Source organism: Oryctolagus cuniculus, chromosome X (genome assembly GCF_964237555.1).
Source record: "Oryctolagus cuniculus chromosome X, mOryCun1.1, whole genome shotgun sequence".
Classification (NCBI taxonomy): Eukaryota; Metazoa; Chordata; class Mammalia; order Lagomorpha; family Leporidae; genus Oryctolagus; species Oryctolagus cuniculus.
Genome location: NC_091453.1, coordinates 24,163,811 through 24,187,212, shown reverse-complemented (window position 1 = coordinate 24,187,212; position 23,402 = coordinate 24,163,811). Strand labels below are relative to the sequence as shown.

At 41.0% G+C, this 23,402-nt stretch overlaps 1 protein-coding gene across 5 annotated transcripts in view; it reads right to left on the bottom strand.

The window, feature by feature from the left end:
* SYTL5 (synaptotagmin like 5) overlaps window positions 1–23,402 on the bottom strand; it is a 323,995-nt gene that overhangs the window by 9,163 nt on the left and 291,430 nt on the right. For 4 of the 5 annotated variants that reach the window (XM_051827009.2, XM_070066530.1, XM_070066531.1 and 1 more), the window contains 5 exons: window positions 22,105–22,170; window positions 18,523–18,701; window positions 16,252–16,351; window positions 14,452–14,613; window positions 512–620 (listed from right to left, as the gene is read on the bottom strand). In XM_051827009.2, coding sequence (XP_051682969.1) covers window positions 512–620; window positions 14,452–14,613; window positions 16,252–16,351; window positions 18,523–18,701; window positions 22,105–22,170 — 616 coding nt within the window. The remainder of the gene's footprint in view (window positions 1–511; window positions 621–14,451; window positions 14,614–16,251; window positions 16,352–18,522; window positions 18,702–22,104; window positions 22,171–23,402) is intronic. The other variant, XM_051827010.2, reaches the window with a different exon arrangement.

The window sequence follows — 23,402 nt, the reverse complement described above, 5'->3', positions numbered from 1 at the left end:
ACTGCAGGTGGAGGCTTCACCCGCTATGCCACAGTGCCAGCCCCCTAGTATATAGTTCTTAATCCTCCTCAAAACACAGTGATGGGGTGATGTTTGGCATAGAGGTTAAGATGCCTTTGGGATGCCTGCATCCTGTATTGGAATGCTTGGTTTGAATCCTGCCTCTATTTCCAATCCAGCTTTCTGCGAATGCATATCCTGGGAGACAGCAGGTGATGGCTCAAGAATTTGGGTCCCTTCCACCATCGTGGGAAACCCAGATTGCATTCTGCTCCTGCCTTCAACCCTACACAGCCCCACCTGTGGAGGGCATTTGAGGAGTGATCCAGGGGATGGAAGATCTCTCTCCTCTTCAAATTAATTTTTAAAATTAAAGAAGACAGTTATATATGATCATCCATGTTTTATCTGTGTAATATGAGCACAATATAGTTTAACCAATTCCTGGTCCTCATTCCCACACTTCCAGAAGCAGAATATCATCCATCAAAGTCACTGATTTTTACTCTACCTTCAAGTTGTGGGGATTGAAGCATCAGGTTCTCCTCTGGGGGAATGTAACGTAATACAACTGTCAGCTCTCCTTTGTATTGAAGGCCAACATCAGGAGCAAACTCCACCTGGCCAAGGGGAGGCAAGGGAAAGGAAAGAAGAAGAGAGATTGGTTTATTATTTTGCAGCCCATGTTTGAATGTACAGTGTTTACTTCGTGGCTTCAATGTGACAACCCAGTCACTTTTCACTATGTTATCTCGTAATGGTCAGAGAGATATCTTAGCCTGGAAAAGAAGAGGAGTTGGAAAATTCTATGAATTCATTTTCTTTTAAGTATAAACATTAAAGTAAACAGAATCTGAAAGGCAGCATATGAGGGTACTTCAAAATTTCATGAAAGCATATTATGAAAAAAACCACGCATGGATTTCAAATAGTTTTTGTACCCAAATCAGCTTATCTTTTAATTCCATTTCCATGAAATTTTTGAACTTTTAAAAGTACCCTTGTATAATTCACATTTTCTCAGTCAATGGATATTGAATGTCTGTGATTCATTGAAGACTGGACTTATCTCTGGATATAAACATATAGTTTGGGGTGTGAGGAAGGAATAAATATTTTACTGAAAAAAGCACCAGAATTCACTTCTTTCTGTTTGTCTTTGCTGTCTCTAGGCTTTCTTAAATGACAAAACAAGGAAGTTGTCAGTAATGTTTGCTTCAAAGTGGGCTACCAGCAATCAATTGTTGAAATCAATATTAGTGGGGCTGGTGCTGTGGTGTAGTGGGTAAAGTCGCTGCCTGCAGTGCTGGCATCCCATATGGGTACCGCTGGTTCAAGTCCCAGCTGCTCCACTTCTGATCAAGCTCTCTGCTATGGCCTCAGAAAGCAGTAGAAGATGGCCCAAGTCCTTTCTCCAAGACCTGGAGGAAGCTCCTAGATCCTAGCTTCAAATTGGTGCAGCTCTAGCCATTGAGGCCAATTGGGGAGTGAACCAGCGGATGGAAGACCTCTCTGTCTCTCTCTCTGTGTAACTCTGACTTTCAAATAAATAAATCTTTAAAAAAGACAGCAATATTAGTAACTGACATCATCAAAATTCAAAGAGGAGAAAATGGTTCACTCAAACTTGCTGGTAGAAACAAAAAACGGCTCACCCACTCTGGAAAACACTTTGGAAATTTCTTGAAAAACTAAACATGCAACTACCATACAACCCAGAAAGTATTGGGTATTTATCCTAGAGAAATGAAAAACCATGTCTACACAAAACATGTACACTAACATTCATGTAAGTTTATTTGTGATAGTAAAAACTGGAAAGAACCTAGATGTCTTTCAACAGGTAAATATTTAAACAAATACTAGTGTATAGAATATTACCCAGCAAGAAAAAGGACCTGATACATGTAACAACTTGGATGCCTCTCCAGAGAATTATTCTGACGGAAACGCTAGTCTCAAAGGATAAATACTGTATTATTCCATTTTCTGTACCACTTTTGAAATGACAAAATATTAAAGGTGGGAACAGATTATGGTTGCTAGGAGTGGGGGCAATGTGAGGGAAGTGGGTGTGGTTACAAAAGGTCAACCTGAATGATGCATGTAATAAAATCATGTTCTATTGTTTATGAGTGAGATATTTGGGTATTACAAGACGCCAATAGGAAAAAGTGATATATGCTTTTTACATATAAATATATAGTATATTAATAGGGTTCAACAATGCATTATTGGGATTTATTAATGATCTATTGATTTTTATCTTAAAGATTTCAAGTCTTCAAGAAAAAAAAAGACTAAGTCTTATAAAAGAGATCACAATAAAGATGAAATCTTATAGTATTATAATCACATACAAAAGAAATTTAAAGAGGGGAATCATCTTGTAGTCTGTACATATGTAATGTCTTGGGGGTATTTTGGGTACTCTTGCAAGAAAATTCCAAGTCAACACCATCTCATGGCATGCCATCATTTCCATTATCCAACCAACTTCTTCCCAGAGAAAGACAGTGGAATTCACTTCTATCCTACCAACAAATACAGAATGCTTACATTCTCATAAAGCACTTTTCTAAGTGCCATGGGGACATATAAGACAGAGATTCTACTTTAAATGAGTTTTTAGTCTATCTAGGAAACATATTTGTAGTAGTGGTTAGTATACCCATATTAAATTGACTCATCATATTAACTTGTGTTCTCATCCCCAGTGGAGAGAATTCTCTCTACAAAGACCATGCATATTTGCCCCATAAGTGAAACTGTATACTTAGCTGTGTCAGTCCCCCAAGCTCCTAATGTCATGCATATGTTTGAATGTAATGATATAATTTAGTATCACATAAATTGCTGAGAGCAAAAATACAGCTGTTTCTATAAAAATTAAGTTGAATACTTTAGAATCAAATATTTGATAACAAAGTTGCTATAAGATTATATGTAGGTTTGAAACTATAAAATATTAGAAAAAATCATAAGTGCTTAGAAACTTTTGAATTTGGTTTGGGGATAGAAAATGTCTGACCCACAGGTCATATAATCTCTGCAAAAATAATTTGTTCTGGTCCTGCCACGGCAACAGGAAGTGAGACTCAAAATTCAATAAAATTATTGATGGATAACTTTTAAGTTGATAATTTTATACAGTCCACAACTGATGTTATAAATATCCAAATGGCCCTTGGCAGAAAAGAGCTTTTCCACCCCTGGTTTACATAAACCAAATACTTTGAAAATATTCTTATGTTCTTATTTAAATTTTTCTAAAATGAACCAAGAGACTATTGATGATGATGTGCAAGGGTAGAATTCATGACAGGATGATACGACAGAATTGCAATTACTAAACTCATATTCAAACAAAATTAGTTGTCACTGTGTCAGAAGACTTGTAAATGAATATACATTTGTTGTAAGTTAAAATACATGTTTAAGAAACGCATTAAGTATCTTTAGTTATCAAAACATGCGTGGTACTGCCATAAAAATAGACAGATAAATCAATGGAACAGAAAATAAATCCTAGAAATAAATTAATACATTTATCTTCAATTGATTTTCTTTCTTTTTTTTTTTTTTGACAGGCGGAGTTAGACAGTGAGAGAGAGACAGACAGAAAGGTCTTCCTTCCATTGGTTCACTCCCCAAATGGCCACCACGGCTGGCGTGCTGCACCGATCCGAAGCCAGGAGCCAGGTGCATCCTCCTGGTCTCCCATGCGGGTGCAGGGCCCAAGCACTTGGGCCATCCTCCACTGCCTTCCCAGGCCACAGCAGAGAGCTGGACTGGAAGAGGAGCAACCGGGACAGAACCGGCACCCCAACCGGACTAGAACCCGGGGTGCTGGCAACACAGGCAGAGGATTAGCCTAGTGAGCTGCTAAGAACACACAATAGGCAAAGGATAGTCTTTCCAATAAATGGTGTTGAGACAACTGGTTATCCATATGAAGAATGACATTAGATCCTTATCTCACACAATGTACAAAAATCAACTCAAATTGGATTAAAGACAAATATAAGCATAATTTTTCATATTTTATGAAAGCACAAAAACTACTTGAAGAAAACTCTATGACTTTGGATTAGACAATGATTCTTTGGATCATGTCCTAAAACCCAGGCAACAAATGTAAAAGTAGGCAAATGGGATTGCATCAAGCTAATAAGCTTCTGCCCAGCAAAGGAAATAGTCAACTGGTAAACAGACAACCTATGAATGGGAGACAATTTTTGCAAATCATATTGTTGATAGAGTTAATATCTAAAATACATAAGGAACACAAACACTTCAATAGTAAGAAAATAAATAATTAAACAATCAGGAAAGAAAGGATCTTAACAGAAATTTCTCAACACAGTACATATACAATTTAACACTATTCAGCCTTTAAAAAGACAGGGATGAACCTGGAGAACAATATGCTAAGTGAAGTAAAGCAGGAACAAAAATACATTTTCACAATGATCTCACTTATATTGGGAATATAAAATAGTTGAACTCAGGGGGTGAGCATTAGGCCTAGTGTTGAGACATCAATTAGGATGCCTATGTCCCATATCATAGTTCCTGGATTTGAGTTTCACCTCTGCTCCTAATTTTAGCTCCCTGCTAATGTGTACCCAGGGAGGAAGCAGGTGATGACTCAAGCAACTGGGTCCCTGCTACCTACATGGAACACCCAGATTGAGTCCTGATTCCTGGCTTCAGCCTGGCCCAGCCCCTGATGTTGCAGACTCTTGAATAGTGTACAAGTGGATGGAAGATCATTCTCTGTCTACCTCACTCTGTCTCTCAAATAAATAAAAATTTAAAAATCTAAGAAAGTTGAACTCACAAAAATAGAGTAGAATGATGGTTACCAGGGGTTGTAGTGGGAGGTGCAACTGAGAGGCTGTTGGTCAAATGATATAAAGTTTCAGTCAGACAAGAGGGATCAGTTCAAGAGATCTATTGTACAACATGGTGAATAAAGTTCATAACAGTGCATTGTATTCTTAAAAATTGTTGAAAGAGTAGATGTTTAGTATTGTTACCACATTTTTCAAAACAACATGTTGTACATGACACATGATTTTATCCATCAGTTGTAAATGTTAAATGACTATTTTAAAAAGTCCATTTATTTAAGTTCATTTTATCTGAAAAGCAGAGAGAGAGAGAGAGAGAGAGAGAGAGACAGAGAGACAGAGAGAGAGAATGAGAATATGCATCTTTCATCCACTGGTTCACTCCTCAATTGTCCTCAACAGCTGAGCTTAGGTCAGACAAAAGCCAGGAGCCTAGAACTCAGTTCAGGTTTCCCATATGAGTGGCAGGGACCCAAGTCCTGGACCCATTACCTACTGCCTCCCATGATGTGCATTAACAGGAAACTGGAATCAGAACACAGCCAGGATTTAAACCTAGGCACTCTGGTATGGGATGCGGGTGTCCCATGCATAATCTTTTTTATTTTTTTTTATTTTTTTTATTTTTTGACAGGCAGAGTGGACAGTGAGAGAGAGAGACAGAGAGAAAGGTCTTCCTTTGCTGCTGGTTCACCCTCCAATGGCCGCCGCGGCCGGCGCGCTGCGGCCGGCGCACCGCGCTGATCCGATGGCAGGAGCCAGGAGCCAGGTGCTTTTCCTGGTCTCCCATGGGGTGCAGGGCCCAAGCACCTGGGCCATCCTCCACTGCACTTCCGGGCCACAGCAGAGGGCTGGCCTGGAAGAGGGGCAACCGGGACAGAATCCGGCGCCCCAACCGGGACTAGAACCCGGTGTGCCGGCGCCGCTAGGCGGAGGATTAGCCTAGTGAGCCGCGGCACCGGCCTCATGCATAATCTTAACCACTGCACCAAATGCCTACTCTCAATGATTTTAAAATGCATTGGAGGGTATGTGTTTGTATGTGAGTGATTTCTATGATTTTTCTATTAATTGATCTCCTATGGTCTTTTTTTTTTTTTTTTTTTGACAGGCAGAGTGGACAGTGAGATAGAGAGAGAGAGAGAGAGAAAGGTCTTCCTTTGCCATTGGTTCACACTCCAATGGCCGCCGCGGCCGGCGCGCTGTGGCCGGCGCACCGTGCTGATCTGAAGCCAGGAGCCAGGTGCTTCTCCTGGTCTCCCATGGGGTACAGGGCCCAAGCACCTCCACTGCACTCCCTGGCCACAGCAGAGAGCTGGCCTGGAAGAGGGGCAACCGGGACAGAATCCGGCACCCCGACCGGGACTAGAACCTGGTATGCCGGCGCCTCAAGGAGGAAAATTAGCCTAGTGAGCTGCGGCGCCGGCCTATGGTCTTATTTTCTGGGAAAAGAAGATTTCTCCTATATAGAAAGCTCAATGTCAGACAAATGAACATTTGCTTCAACACAAGTACAAAGAAACTACTGGTTTTGATTTGCGTTTCCCTGACAGCTAGAGATCCTGAACATTTTTTCGGATTTCCTCTTTTGAAAAATGCCTGTTAGAGTCCTTGGCCCATCTCTTAACTGGGTTGTTTGTTTTATTAATATGGAGTTTCTTGATCTCTTTGTAGATTCTGGTTATTAATCCTTTATCGGTTGTGTAGTTTGCAAATAATTTCTCCCATTCCGTCAGTTGTCTCTTCACTTTCCTGGCTGTTTCTTTTGCTGTACAGAAGCTTCTCAATTTGAGGTAATCCCATTTGTTCATTTGGGCTTTGACTACCTATGCCTCTGGAGTCTTTTCTAGGAATTCTTTGCCTGTGCCAATGTCTTGAAGAGTTTCCCCAATGTTCTCGATTAGTTTGATGGTATTGTTGCATAGATTTAGATCTTTAATCCATGTTGAGTGGATTTTTGTGTAGGGTGTAAGGTAGGGGCCTTGCTTCATATTTCTACATGTGGACATCCAGTTTTCCCAGCACCATTTGTTGAAGAGAGTATCCCTGTTCCAGGGGTTGGTTTTAGCTCCTTTGTCGAATGTAAGTTGGTTGTAGATGTTTGGATTGATTTCTGGTGTTTCCTTTCTGTTCCATTGGTCTATCCATCTGTTTTTGTACCAGTACCAGGCTGTTTCGATTAAAACTGCTCTGTAGTATGTCTTGAAGTCTGGTATTGTGATGTCTCCAGCTTCGTTTTTGTTGTATAGGATTGCTTTAGTTATTGGAGGTCTCCTGTGTTTCTATATGAATTTCAGCATCATTTTTTCCAGATCTGAGAAGAATGTCTCTGGTATTTTGATTGGTATAGCATTGAATCTGTAAATTGCTTTCGGAAGAATGGACATTTTGATGATATTGATTCTTCCAATCCATGAACATGGCAGATTTTTCCATTTTTTGGTATCTTCTTCTATTTCTTTAATATTTTGTAATTCTCATTGTAGAGCTCTGACATCCTTGGTTAAATTTATTCTAAGGTACTTGATTGTTTTTGTGGTTATTGTGAATGGGATTGATCTTAGAAGTTCTTTCTCAGCCATGGCATTGTCTGTGTATGCAAAGAAACTACTGGAAAGAGAGAAATTAACTGAGATTGAGATAAGAAGGTGTCCCTTTGCTTATTCCTCAAATAATGAGATGATGACAGATGATGGTAGGTATAGAAGATTAGTCCAGGGGCTGGCGCTGTGGCACAGTGGGTTAAAGCCCTGGACTGAAGCACCGGCATCCCATATGGGTGCCGGTTCTAGTACCGGCTGCTCCTCTTCTGATCCAGCTCTCTGCTATGGCCTGGGATAGCAGTTGAAGATGGCCCAAGTCCTTGGGTCTCTGCACCCACATGGGAGACCCAGAAGAAGCTCCTGGCTTCGGATCGGCGCAGTTCTAGGCATCGCGGCCAATTGGGGAGTGAATCAGCAGATGGAAGACCTGTCTCTCTCTCTCTCTCTACCTCTCTCTGTAACTCTGTCTTTCAAACAAATAAAATAAATCTTTTTTAAAAAAGAGGATTAATCCAAATTGAGCAAGTAGTATTTTCAAAATATACCAGGGGCTATGTAGAACATGTTTAGCAACTGGTACAAAGTCTGATGTGATCGGGGTATACGTACAGGGAGGTAGCAGTGAGGAGTTGGAAAGAAGATGTGTCCTCTGGGTTCCTCAGAAGATTCTAAGGCCTGAATTCCTGTTAGAGTGCTTTCTTAGTTAGGGTAGTACAGAAGCAGTATCAGAAATCAAGGAGGCTTAACAAGGGTATGGAATCAGGCAAAGTTTCATGGACTGAACTTTTGCTCAGTGTTGCAGGGAAGCTCCAGAGATGACAGATCACACCTCATAGCTGTCGCAAGCAGAGGCAAGGGAGTGAGAGTTTTTTATGCTCCTTCGCCCAGCAGTCAACGATCAAGGGGTCTCCCTTCCATTCTCAAGAGACTTAAACACTCAAAGTATTTTTGCTTTCTATATCCACAGACTTAACTCACTCCAGTAGCCTGAGGGCTCCTTTCCCACAAGGACTGGTAGGGGCTAGCTGGTGAGAGTGAAAGCCAGGGGTGTCACATTTATATGAAAATGGGGATGTGAGTAGAGAACTGTCATCCTGAGTTGCTTAAAGAAGGATGGGTCACATCAGGAGGGCACTGAGTGCCAGGATGAGGGTTAGCACTCTCTAAAACCATATCCCAAAGCATCAGGGAACCACTGAGACTAAGCAGGAGTGGGAAAAACATTGGATGCTACCTATTACCTTCTTTTGGAAGAGACAGATCTATTTTCTACAGGAGTAAGACATGTGTAAGGTAGGGTAGTAAATTACAGACAAAAGTATGCTAAAACTACCAAACAAAGAGCCTTTTAGCTAGGTAACAATTTCACAGGAACTTGCATTTATTCTCTGCTTGAAGGCAGAATAAGAGAATGTTTCCTTGGAAAACCATTGAAGCTGATTTTCAAAGGTCCTTGTTTTTCTAGCAGTACCTCCTGGGAAGGCTTGAAAGGCAATTCATACTGACAAACTCTTCATGCTTAACTACCTAGCATGCCTGTCAGGAGAGTAATGAGTTATAGCTAATAAATCATCTCATGTCTGCGGTACAATGGAAGCGATACCATGAAACCACATTTCAGTACATCTGACATCTTGAGTTCTTCCTCTCTCTGTACTAGCCCCTTCTATGGCTTGATGCTATAAGACCAAACACAGATAAAGACAGGTACTGAGAGATTTTTACTAACACAAAGTCAGTGAGCAATAAATCTGACATCCCCACTGCAAAAGGATGCTAGCATTTCTGAAGTGCTTTATAAGGACTATTAATTCTGATCCTTTATGACTAGGGAAATGGGTCCCTGTAGCTCATGTTTCACCTCCTCTGCTGGATAATCTACCAGAAACATTAAATCTCCAGGGCTGCCTATACTACTCCTGCAGTCAATGGGGTGACTACTCCATTGAAATGACTGAGACAGGAGACTGAGAAGGAAGCTACATTTCCTATAGTTTGCTGCTAATCAACTTCATGGACCTCATTTCAGTGTACGGTAAGCCACCAATGAGGCGTGAGGTAGCACCCAGAGCATGCCTTGGCACTGTCTTGCTAAGTTTGAAAGGCATGGCATCTAAGCAAGTCTGAGTGTTCCTCCACCTTTCCTCTGTATCACAGGAAGCTTGGTATAGGAAGATGATGTGGATCAGAGGCACAAACTTCTGTTGGATTGCCCAGGAACAGGTTCAGAGTTGAGAATTCTTATGCAAATGATGTATTAAGGGTATGCTCACCAGAGAAACTGGGGAAGGGTTGAGGGAAGCAGGGCAGGGATACATACATTCTGAGGCAAAGCTCCCTGGAAAGCAGCTTCAGCCTGATGAGGCAGGAACACTGTGGATTGTAAGTAAAATCTCAGGGAAATTGGCATCCTGGGACTTGATTATTGTTTATAGTCATTGTCTATGTGCCTATTGAACAGAGGGCTTTCTACTTTCAATATGTTGATCTCTTTCTATAGAACATTAATCCTATGATTATAAAGTACATTAAAAACACATTTTTGCAAGTTAATAAAAAAGAGGAGGGAGGGCAGGCGGGAGGTCAGTGTCACTATATTCTTAGAATTGCACCCATAAACTGCTTTTAATCCCTTCTTTTTCTATTAATAAAAACATTAAACAGTAGAACTTCAGGGTTTTTCTCACTCTCAGTCCAGGAAGCAGGTTTTCATACTCTCCCACCTATCAGTTATTGATGAAGGGTTACCTTGTGGCAGGAGGTACAAAACTCCCAGCATCCTCTGGCTCTCTTTCCAAGTAGGCAAAAAGCTACAGTTACTTGAAGGCAGGCTTCTAAAAGATCTCAGGTGGAGGCTATTGGAGCAAACCTCCTAGCAGACATGGTTAGAAATCTGGTGATGTTTCAGTGTGTTGAGTCAGAGAGATGCAGAGATGTTTCCTTCTATAATAGAAAGGAACTAGCAAAGCATAATGTGGAGGTGATTACCATGGGCCCTAAGCTCCTAGGATGTCTGTAAAGGCCTGAGAGAGCTTAGTTACATCATCCCCATCCCCCAAAAGTCCTTCAGCTATTTCCAGGAAACCGTTCCCTCCAGACTGGTTTCCAAAGTGCCCCTATATACTTTACCACTAACTCCATGACAGATAAATGAGTGTTATGCACTAAGACACATGCTACTTATCCTTCACCTGTGTCATGTATCACATGATGTCTTGGTCAATTTCTTATGATGATGCTCATTCATAATACACAAAAGTAAACAACTGATAGTAGGCTAAGTCATATGAAGTGCTAGCTTTTATGGCAAGGCTTATAATTCAATTCCAAGAAATTTAATGCTGTAATGATAGAGGATTTGCCATATTTAATGCCAGGGAAATACTATGCTATTGTGGACTGGTTTGTTGTTAATACTGATACTGGACTGTTCTTATCTATCACATTTATATCAGTTATTGGTTTGCAATTAAGGATTTTCAAAATGTGTTTCATTGTCAATTTTACCCATAGCACAAATATAACTCCTAAAGATATTCCATGAGTTAGTTACACCATGTTTCAGACCAACAGATACAAAGCTCCACAACATCTGAGTCTCAGCTTCTTCATCTATAAAATGGGGATAATGATACTTACCTCACATGGTTGGTATAATCGTTAAATGGGAATGATGTTGCTATTTATGATGATATGGGGGGCAGCACTTGATTTTGTTGGGAAGCATCTCTAACCATTCTTTTAGTATAACTGCACCTGGGTTTCCTTTCGGGAAATTCTCCCTTCAAAACCAGGGTTTTTTCTGATTGTCTTATGTCAGGCAATACAACTCACCTCCCAAGCCACAGTCATTTGCTCAAGATAGGCAAATGATATAGCTAGAATTAAGAGAATCAGGCCCAGGGTGATGTGATGCCAGGATGAGAGGCTTGCAACCACTGTAGTCATTAGTACCCAATGAAAGATGCCTGGAGCCAATGAGTAAGTCTAACACACTGTGGAACGAACCTGAAAATGAAATCAGCAAAAAGAAGATGGAAACCAAGAGACTCCAAGGCTGTGATAGGATTTGAGCATCTGGTTCAAGCCATGCCAGAACATTATTGGCCAATAATCTCCCTTTATTTTCCTATCAGTATAAGTTGTAGTTTCTGTCATTTGCAATATAAGACTCCTAAGTAAGATGTATACTACCTAGAATTTATTGGGAACTTACAATGTGCTTGATAGAATACTGATAGCTTCACACTGAATGCTTATTTAAATGTCACAGCAGTCCTACCAGCTACACCCCATGATTATATTACAAACGAGAGCTCAAAGGCATGGGTATTGTAGGCAGTCATGAAGCTACTACTGTAGCAACTAAGTCTGATATGAGTCCACCATCTTTATCCTATTTTTTTAGTCTACCTGTATATAAAGAACAATCTTTGGCTACATAGATGTGACCCCTTCCATCTCCTTTTTGACTTAAAAAAGTTCTAGAGAGATTCCAGTAGTTCAGGTACTTTCGTTGTAGATTAGAACATGCTATATTATATTGGTATTTTATTTTTAGATGCAGGTCTGAGATTGTTTTTCTGAATATAACTTAAGATCTGGGCTATGAATCTCCAAAGAAGGAATGCAGGAAAATAGAGAATTTAGTTACTAGTCACTCCCTCGTGTGAGCCAAGACAAGACCAATTCTGCTTATTGGTCTAAATTACGAGAAATATGAAAGGTCTTCCAAAAGTTAAAGGAAAATATGTGTTATGAAGAAAACTAGGAGGGATTCCAAGATGGCTGAATAGAGAAAGGAATACTGCTTTAGGTGAGGGGAAAGTAGTAGCAACAAAGCAGAGAAGTGCATCCCCAGGGGAGAGCTGGAGAGAACGCTGCAGTGGAAACTCTATAGAAAGGAGAGGCACGCTGTGGGTCAGTGCAGACGGTGCAAACGCACAGCAACAAGCGTGGACCCACACATGATCCCTGAAGCCGAGAGCCAGAAGAAGTGCCGGCTTTGGAGAGTGAGGTGAGAGCAGACTGTAGCAGCCGTACCACTGCTGTATTGCCAGAGGGAGAGCCTGGTGGAGCACTTTGTCTTTCAGTCTGGCCTGGAGCCCTAAAGGGGTCCAGGGTACCCACCTAACCTTGTGAAAAAAAGAAGGCACATTTTTTTCTCCCCATCCCCCAAAGAGGGTGCCCGGCAACCAGTGGGGTGATGGCACCATTTTGATACCAGTAGTGGCCGTGGTAGCTCTTGTGTGTGCCTGTGATCTGGGGACTTTACCAGAGTGAAAAATCCGGTTCCCTATTGACTTTGAGTCTGGCTGGGAGGATTGATGGGGGTTGGGAACCCACATACATCTGAGGTGTCCCCAGCCTCTCAATATATCTCAGGCTCTGGGCCTCAAACCATCAAGGCAGAGCACCCACAGGCCACTGGCTCTGGGAACATCTCTGCTCTCTCTGTGGACCAGAAAGGCTATTGGGGTGGAGCAGATCCTCCGCACCTTGTGACTGTGGGAGCCTTGTGTGCTGAGGCTGTGGGAACTTTGTGACTGCATGACAGGATGAAGGGTGTATCTGGGTCTCTGGGCAATCACTGTGTGCGGCACCAGAGGCTCAGAGCTCCCTGATTCCCTGGGGTGCGTCATTGCAGTGGGATCCGTGCTCACAATGAGGACAGCAGAGAACCTTTGTATACTTCATGAGGCAGCGTGGGTGAGTGTCACACCCACTGTGGGCTAAGCCTGGGCATTGATCTCCTTGGAAGGGAGGAGGTGAGAATGTGATTAAGCCAACAGAAGTGATTATACCCTCCCACCTGCTGACAATAAAGGAGATCTACCATGCCCAACTTGAGTGTCAACTTGGATACTCATCCCACCCTGGAGCACTGAACAGAGCTCCCTGGGCACACCCAGCACACGTCCCTGGGTGTTCACTGAAAGAGCAGACACTTCACTAAGCTACGGAGGCATAGTTCAAATATAAAAGAAAACAGAGGAGAAAAACAACAAGTATTTCCACAAATGCCTAAAAGTGAGCACAGAAATTTATGAAACAAGAATAAGGAAGATAACATGATTCCCGCAAAGGAACACAGCAACACTTCCATATTAGAATGTGAAGATGAGGAGATTGATGAAATGCCTGAAAAAGAATTAAAAAGATTAATCATAGGATTACTCAGAAGCAATGAGAAGCAAATTCACAAGTTTAAGAAATCCATACATGACATGGAGGAAAAATTTTCCCATGATATTGAGATTTTGAAGAGAAATCAAACTGAAATATTAGAAATGAAGAATTCAGTATGTCAAATAGAAAATACAGTGGAAAGCTTTAACAACAGACTTGGTGAGGCATAAGAAAGAATGTCTGAGTTAGGAGTTACATCTTAGGAAATATCTCCGACCCCCCCCCCCAAAAAAAAAAAGAAGAAGAAATTAGGAAAATTAAAAACACTATTGGAGATCTATGGGATACTATCAAACAATCCAATACATGGGTCTTAGGAGTTCCTGAAGGTATGGAAGGAGGAAGAAGTGAATGGATTAGAAGGCTTAATCAGAAAACTTCCCTAATTTGGAGAAGAAAACCACACATGGATTTCAAAAAAAATTTTTTCATTAAAATAAACTTTTCTTCTAATACCATTTCCATTAAGTTTTTGAAGTTCTCTCATAGAGACAATTTTTTGAGATTTGTCATGCTGTATGGATTTGTTTTTGCCTTTGAGAAAATATAGGCTGTCTCTTTCTAATAGGAGCATATCACGTGTTACTTTTTGTTCTACATGGAGACTTTCAAATGAATAATGAATAAAGTTTGGGTAAGCATTAATAACGCATGTGATTTTATGGCTTACAAGATATAGACAAGGACTTTCAAAGCAAAATTTTGGAACCTTTATTATAATATTCTACAATGTGCTATATTATTCTTTCCAGACTATCATTTGAAATCTCAAAGCTTTCAAATTGTTTAGGTCTGTGACATCAATTTTGCTTATAACTTGCCTCACTGTATAACAGTATGACTAATCTGAAAGCATTTCCTACCTTAGGCTGAAGCACAAACCACTCATCACTTGGATTTTCAAAGTTCCATGAGTCAAAAGGAATCTCCACCTCTCCAAGAAAGCTGTTCCGTCCAAATCGATCATAGTGCCACACTGAGAGCTGCAGAGTTCTTGTTTCCAGCTGGGTGTGGCTGATAGTATACTGCAAATGAGATGTACAACATCTTATACACAAAGAGCCCACAAGGAGGGCTCTTTCTAATTGCATGACAGTTTGAAATTCACTTCCACCATCCTTCAGACTACATGCATCAGTGATATGAACAAAATGAACCCAAAGAGAACAGTGTCTTTTTTTTTACCTTTCTACTGAGGCTTTATTCTATAAATTCATTTTGTGCTATACTAGCGCTGAAAGATATATAAAATAATATTGCAGAAGGAGGATCACCTGCAGGTGTTGTATAAAAACATGAAGTGCCAAAATTTATCCCCTATTTCCAATTTTACCTGCTTCCTATTTGCCTAATTTTTCCCACATCTACTTGGTAAGCAGCTCAACATTTACATATATTATTTCTCCAACTTCTTTATCTTACTTTATTCCTAATGAGAATACCTAAAAACAAAAACTACTGACAATGAGAAACTTGCCAATAGCGAACTTCATAAAGCCCAGCCTAAGTGCAGAGGTGAAAAGATATATGAGCAGATGAAGCAGAAAGTGGGTATTGCTGGGCTAGCTTTTCCTTCTCCAGCAGAATGTTACCCATGGCCACATGTTCTCATACCCGCCAACCTTCTGCTTGTTCTATGCCACCACCATCTGGGACACATTTCAGCCTCACTGATTCTTGATCTTGGATTTGTGTCTATTCCTGTCCTCGCTGTTACTGTTTGTGATTAACCTTGGCTCCCTGCTTCCTGAACATACCCTGTAACTGTGTTCATCTGTTCTGTCTGGGCTCATCTTTGCTATCCTGTTATGGCCACTGGACTTACTTTCTGTCTGCATTTATTCATTTTTAGTTTGATCTGCCTTGATATTAGCTCCTGCTTCCACATGTGCCCCTGCTGACTCATGCAGCCTCATGGCTTTCTTCCCTTGTCAACCTCCTCTTTTGCTAGACTCTGACTTCATCACTCTGGGCACAAGTCCTCAACTCTTCACAGGATTGGTAATAACTTCAACATTCCATTCTCTGTGGATCTTTTTTACTAGGACAGATGGGTCCAGAATTGGGGGGGGGGGCAGATTATTACACTGATGCCCACTGGAAATATAGCTTTCTTTAGGATTGGATCCTGGGTCATATTTTAGCTAAGCATTTTCTCTCTAATGTCTCAAATCTAATCCTGCATCCCTGATGTTCATTAACCATATAGCTAAATTTAGCCAAATTCTGAAATCCTAACAAGAAACAGCACATACTCATGCTGTGTTAGCAGAACAATGAACACATACAAAGTGACCTGCTATGTTAGTATCAAAATTACGGCAAATTTCTTTTAAGGGGGTCAGAACAAGCACAGTTTTCCCAAGGGTGAAACTTTTTCACGAGATGTAGCAGCCCAGATGTCATTTTGCTGGATTATCCTTAAGGTGCAATTTCAGCAGCAGTAGCAGCAGAGAAATAAACAGAGTAAAAATGGTGTACATTTTTTCCCTTAGGAAAAATCTAAGGAAATCAAAGAGAATTACAATAGTTTATTAAAATTCCAGTTTTCTAAAACATATGCAAATCTTGACATGCAAACAAGAGCTTCTCTGTAGTTAATTCTAAACCAATGAGGTTGTGACCAGTATTACAGGAGTTACTATGAGAGGGTATTTATTTACCTTTAGTGTTTCATTGAATTCTGGATTAGTGCCTGTTCTGATTTTGGTCTTGCGCTTATTGTTTCGGGACTTGTCAGGAAGAAGGTATGACTTGACATAACTGTAGATAATAAAAATGGATGTAGTTATTGGGAAGCATCTACTTTGCAAGAAATGCTCAGGGACTCAAGTGAACTAAAGAAGCAAAGGGAATAGGCCAAGAAGTTTAAGACAGGACCAAAGAGAATGTAATTTGTATGACAGGGCACTTTAAAATGTAATGCTGGGCCTTCCATAGGAGAAAAGCAGTAAATTATAGTGGTAAAGAGTGGGGGCTCTGGGGAAAGTGTTGTGGCACAGTGGGTTAAATTGCCACTTAGGACACCCGTATCCCATAATTGAAGTGCCTGCTTCGAGTCACAGCACCTTGGCTGCCAATTCAGCTGCTTGCTAATGTATCCTGGGAAGCAGCAGATGATGGCTCACTCTGCAGTTGGCTGTAACAGCCAGGTCCAGGCCAGGCTGACGCCAGGATCCAGGAACTCCATCCTGGTCTCCCACCTGGGTGGCAGAGGGTCAACTACTTGGGCCATTGTCCACTGCCTTTCCAGGCACATTAGTAGGAAGCTGGATCAGAAGGGAGTAGCCAGCACTTCGATATGGGCTGTTGACATTGCAAGCAGTGGCTTAATGCACTGTACCACAACTGGCACTGACATCTGGTTTTGAATCACTCTATGTCTCCCTGGTTTTGGTGATGCCAAGAATTTATTTAACCTCTCTGTGCCTCAATTTCTTCATCTGTAAAACCGGTACACTTACAGTCTCTAACTCATGGAATTGTGAGGATCGTATTGGTTGACACATATAACGAATTGAGATACTATACTACTCAATAAATGTAATCTGTTATCATCAATGGTTTCACAAACTTTTCTGAGGTTCTATGCATCTCCATTCTTAGTCCTGCCTTTTGATGTCAAGGAGTGAATTCAATGGTAATCAGTGAATGAAAGAAAAGGGTAAGAAAGAAGAAACAAAAATAAAAACTGATGTTAAGATAGTAATTCTACCCCAAAACTTGTCTTGGGTTATCTTGGGAGCCTCTTGGAGCCAGGGCATCACAGTAGACTCAGAAATATACAAGATGTAGAGACTGAAATTCACAAGATGCTACCACAGTCCACATCTTCTGGGGCTTTAGATAGCCCCTTTCCATGTTTGTCTAAATCCCCAAAACTAGAATCTGCTCATTTGTCTATCTTAGAATACTTAGAATCAACTTAACAAAATTGTTTATTGGGCCTAGGTCACGTATCATGATGAAAAGAGTTAACACAGCAGGCCTGAGATCACTATCCTTAAAAATACCTGCTTGCAAAGTTGACCCTTGGGTGGTATCTGGGCACTCAGATTTCAGGATGGTTCCCACCATTCCCAGAACTGATAGAAGTGACTCACAGTGCCTAAACTATTGTACAAAAATATGGCACATGTAAAACAAGTGCTTCCCTTGTGGGAGACTGGAAATTTGGTATATGACCAGACAAACCTCTAATGAGCTTCCTTGGTAGACAACAATGAGCCTGTACTGTCATAACTCCCTTCTGGAGGAATCAAGTGCATCCTGTGGGACTTCATGGGAAGAGGACTCCTGGAAGCTTGAGCGTGCTTTCTTCAGGACATTGACACATGTACCTCTTCCCTTTGGTGATGATTACAACATTTTGGGTGCTGTGAGTACTTCCAGTGAATCACTGAACCTGGTAATATTCTTAGGGACACCTAGCAATGTTCTTGGGAACACCTGACATATCTTTATATCTAGCTCCCATCTGATACATCATGGTCCACATCTACCCTTCCAGGTTTACCCCAGATTCTAAAAGCCTTATAATTGCCCTTTTAGTTAGGTATCAATTGGGTATCGGCTTGGTAATTTTCTCTGGAGGATTTCCCATAATAAAAATTAACAGGATACTCTTGTACATACTGGATATGCCAACATGTCAGCCTTCTACCTCAAAGAGCTGCCTGAGTATAAACTACAAACAAATCAGACCCTAAATTGTGTTGAGTATTGGCTTCTTGAAAACCAAGTAATCAAGGATACAGCCATTACACACGTGTTTCATAGAATATTTAACAGTGTGGCATAGGAAGAAAGTGACAATCAACTCTTTGACAAGGCTCTGAATCAAGAGGAATGCTAAAACTCTTCTAAAAAGAAACATACAGACAGACAAAAATGGCAATGATTGGAATAATCTGAGGAACAGGCTATGTGCTTACGCATCTGTCCTTTGTTTCTTTTCATCTCCTATGGCTAGATTTCTGCAATTCTTGACAAAAATGTAGAGCCCGCCGGTTTTGTAGCAGTAGCTGATGTGGAGAAGAATTTCCCCACTGACCTTCACGTTGCCATAGTCTCCTGTTTCACTGTAAACACTCATCATGCTGTTAAGGCTGGTCTGGAATAAACATGAAAAACATGTTCAGTGTTGTTCTAAGGATCTCTGCACAGAATCTACCCCTTCATTAAATTAAAATTCCTGTTCTTTATAATGAGCAGGTACCTCTAAGGTGAGAGAAGAAAGCAAAAATCACTTGCTTTGTTTGTTTTCCTGGTTCTGTATAAAATACCAGACCAAGAAAAGACAACAGTCTAGTATCATAATTAAGGAAGGCAGGAAACTTGCTGACAGGGCAAATGTTCCTTTTTGGGTTAGTGAATACCCTTTGCTTAGTCCCCTCTAATGAACAGAGGGTCACTGAAGTATTTCCAATCCCATGCCCTCTCCCCATTCCTGAACTTTCTCTTCTTTCACTGGTAAAGTTAAGTTCAGTGTACTTTAAAGATATGAAAAAAGAAGAGTTCATTTCATATTCTGTGCTAGCAGCAGCCATAAGCTTCTATCCCTGACACCCACGAGGATCAGTGCATCAGTTTCTGGGGAGCCAGAGCTCCAGCTTTAAGAAGGACATGCCAGGTGAGCATCATGTACTCACAGCAGACACGATCACTCCCCACCCCCCCTCAACTTAGTAGCCACATCTTTGGGAGTCTCTAGAAAATAGTAACATACAAAATAGATCACTGAATAATAAAGTCATGTACCAATCAATCAGTAAATTTTAAAACAGCAGTTGAAATCTACCAGAATGAGTGAGGGTTTTGATAAGGCATTAATGGCATGAGACATATTTTAAATTACATGTTACGAAATTATCCTTTAGCCCTAGAAACAAAAACTCTATCTTTGGGGGCCAGTGCTGTGGTGCAGTGGGTTAAAGCCCCAGTCTACAGCGCTGGCATCCCACATGGGTGCTGGTCCGAGTCTTGGCTGCTCCACTTCTGATCCAGCTCCTGGTTCTATGGCCTGGGAAAAAATTGGAGGATAGCCCAAGTGCTTGGGCCCTTCCACCCATGTGGGAGATCCAGATGAAGCTCCTGGATCCTGGCTTCAGATCAGCTCAGCTCTGGCCATTACAGCCATTTGTGGAGTGAACCAGCAGTGAACCTCTCTGTCTCTACCTCTCTCTGTAACTCTTTCAAATAAATGAATCTTTAAAGAAAACTGTACCTTTGTGATATGAATGTCACAAAAGACTGCCTGGAAGACATAAATGAATGAATGAATGACTCTAATTTTGTAACTCCTGGGAACCACTAGGAATATAGGATTCTGGTGAGTATAAAGGGACCTTAGACTTTATTTTTATTTTTTGCTTTTTAAAATGTATATAAAGAGAACAGATTTCTGTTTTGTTAATCTGTTTTACAGATTTATGTATTTCATATATACAATTTTAAACCCATAATGATACTTTCGCCCTCCTTCCTCCTTTCTTTTTTTAATATTTGTGGTAACATACTTTCAATTTAGTTTATAGTCACAGGCTTAATCCTCTACTAAATAAAGAATTCAACAAGTAGAGAGTAGAAAGACCCCTATTCCGAAGGAGTACAGACAAGAGATATAAACAATAATCAAATCTCACCAGCGCCGTGGCTCACTAGGCTAATCCTCCGCCTTGCAGCGCTGGCACACCGGGTTCTAGTCCCAGTCAGGGCGCCGGATTCTGTCCCGGTTGCCCCTCTTCCAGGCCAGCTCTCTGCTGTGGCCAGGGAGTGCAGTGGAGGATGGCCCAAGTACTTGGGCCCTGCACCCCATGGGAGACCAGGATAAGTACCTGGCTCCTGCCTTCGGATCAGCGCGGTGCACCGGCCACAGCGCGCCGGCCGCGGTGGCCATTGGAGGGTGAACCAACGGCAAAGGAAGACCTTTCTCTCTGTCTCTCTCTCTCACTGTCCACTCTGCCTGTCAAAAAATAAAAAAAAAATAAAAAAAAACCAATAATCAAATCTCAAGCTTAGACTTTCCATTTTTATATGAGAACAAGAATTTTGATAGAATATACATATATATGTATTGCAAAAATGTTATTATATACCTCCAATTGTTCAGACAGGATGCAGGTGGAGTGGCTCCTATCTCTTCCAGGGTTAAGTCAAGGACAAGAGCAAGCTGAGAATTCCATAATTATTAGGAAACTACAGTTTAAAGAGGGCAGTGAGTGAACTAATTTATCTTTCTTATATTAAGATAATGTAATAGAATTTTTGTATATAGCAGATGCCTTTGAGCAGTGCTTTTCAAACTTTAACTGCATATAAACCTCCTGGGCATCTTTTAAAAATGAATATTCTCACTTATCTAGTCTGGAGTGGGCTCTGAGATTCTACTTTAATAACAAACTCTTAGGTCTGCAATTCCCTAAACCACGTGTTGAGGTACCCCAGAGCACCACAGCACACTCACAAGAGCAGTACATAATATTTCAACATTTCAAGGGAAATAGAGACATTTATTAGACACCATGCAAACTAGTAACTGGTAGTTTGAAGTGTCAGTATTAAATCATGCTTTTTCTCCACAAACTCTTATCTGTATGAAGTTGAGTTTTTGACAGTTGCTGTAGCAAAAAGCAAGTATATAAAAATCAATGTGGAATGGAAAATTAAAAAAGGTTATGTTCAGATTCCAAGATTTGAGAAATAGGCATGCATATCATATTAGTCAGCAATAGAGACTATTTAGGAATGAAATATAAATGTTACTTTTCAATATAGCTGTGTTTTTTTTTTTTTTCAAATGGATACTAAGTTGTTAGGCTGCAAGTGTTTACTGAGTTGTTTAGACTTAACATATTAATAAATGGACTGGTTAGGTGTTATTTTTGGCCTGTGATTGTCATATTTTGACTATTAAGGGCTTCAAGAATAAGCTCAAGCCCCATCGCATTAGATATGAGAAAACTTTGGCCCACAAACATTGTTGCCAGAGTCAAGCCATAAAAGCCATAAAAGCTTTCTAGTCTGAAGCCCTCTCCACCATACTTTATCATCTTCTTTTGTTTATACCACATCTCTCTTCGACCACATCTTTAAAAAGAGTATTCTATAACCAGGGCCCCCCATGTATAGAAAGATATTTTAGAACCCAAGAATTCTAAGGCTTGGGGAAATTAAAGGCAATTATGGCAATTTTACTACTAACAAAACTGTAGACTCTTAACTAAACCAAAGCTGTAATAGAAAACAGAGGTATTTAATCTACAGGTTTTGTTAATTATAAATAATTTTGCACTACGTATCTTTTGACTGGCACTAAGATTCTAACATCTTGTGGATTGAAATACTTGGCCTCTGATAGTCTCATTAATCTTTTAAAAGAGACCATTTGGTTAATTTTAAACAAGTCATAAAAAGATAAATGCTGCAAGAATTTCCTACCTGGTCATATTTCCCAAACTGTGAAATTTATGAAGTATGGTCAGAAAGAAGGAAAAAGAGAAAGGTTGAAAACTCACAGTGTCTGAGTCAGCATCAGGCACATTTAAGTAGTTCCATTTTCTTTCAGATCCTGCTTGAGAATTCTTTAAGGAAGTTATCCAAAGATCAAAAGAAAAGGGGTATTAGAGAAACAGAGATTAGAGGAGCAAAGAAAAAGACTTACAGTCACACAGAAACAGTGAAACACAGGAAACAGGGGCTTCTACATCCTTCGTCTCAAGGAACTTTCTAAAGACTAAAGTAAGAAAAGCCTTTATTCTGGAGGCAGTGTGAAACTATGGATTTTTTTTTTTTATTTGACAGTGAGAGAGAGAGACAGAGAGAAAGGTCTTCCTTCACTTGGTTCACTCCCTAAATGGCCGCCACGGCCGGCGCTGCGTCGATCCGAAGCCAGGAGCCAGGTGCTTCCTCCTGGTTTTCCATGCAGGTGTAGGGCCCAAGCACTTGGGCCATCCTCAATTGCCCTCCCGGGCCACAGCAGAGAGCTGTACTGGAAGAGGAGCAACCGGGACTAGAACCCGGCGCCCATATGGGATGATAGTGCGGCAGGCGGAGGATTAACTAAGTGAGCCACGGCACCAGCCGGATGGTTCTTGAGTAGGCGAGAAACTGGAATGGGTACGTGCTCTAGGAAGATGACTGGCAGCAGTGTCGACAGTGGTTGGGGAGTTACAAGAACGATGTCAGGTAAATTTGTCAGCAGAGAACTGGAATAATTTATTGGCTTTTGCTGACTGGACTTGATCTAGGGAGTGAAGTGAACTGAAAGCCTGGCTGAGGGGGTGGGCATTTGGCGTAACGGTTGAGGTGCTGTTTGGGATGCCCGCATCCTGTAGCAGAGAGCCTAGGTTCACGTGTCAGCTCTGCTTCCTATTTCAGCTTCCTGAACATGCAGACCCTGGTAGGAAGCAGGTGATGGCTCATGCTGTTAGATCAATGCCACCCATGTAGGAGACCTGGATCGAGTTGCTGGCTCCTAACTTTGGCCTGGCACAGGCCTGGCTGTTGTGGGCACCTGGGGAATGAATCAACAGATGGGAGCCCTGCCTGTCTGTCTCTCTGACTCTCAAATAAAAATAAATGAATAAACATTAAAAAACGAAACTGGATGAGGACTGAAGAAGGAGAATGAAGGAATCAGGAACCTTAGAAAAAGCCCACAAAAATTAGACTGAAAAGTACTCTGTGAGCAAAGACAGGCAGGAGCCTACAATGACTTCTAACTCATTAGCACACATTTTTCCAAGAACATTCACATCTCCTTTGGAAATGCACAGAAAATGAACAAGAGAAAGAAGGAACTTTCCCCATGTGC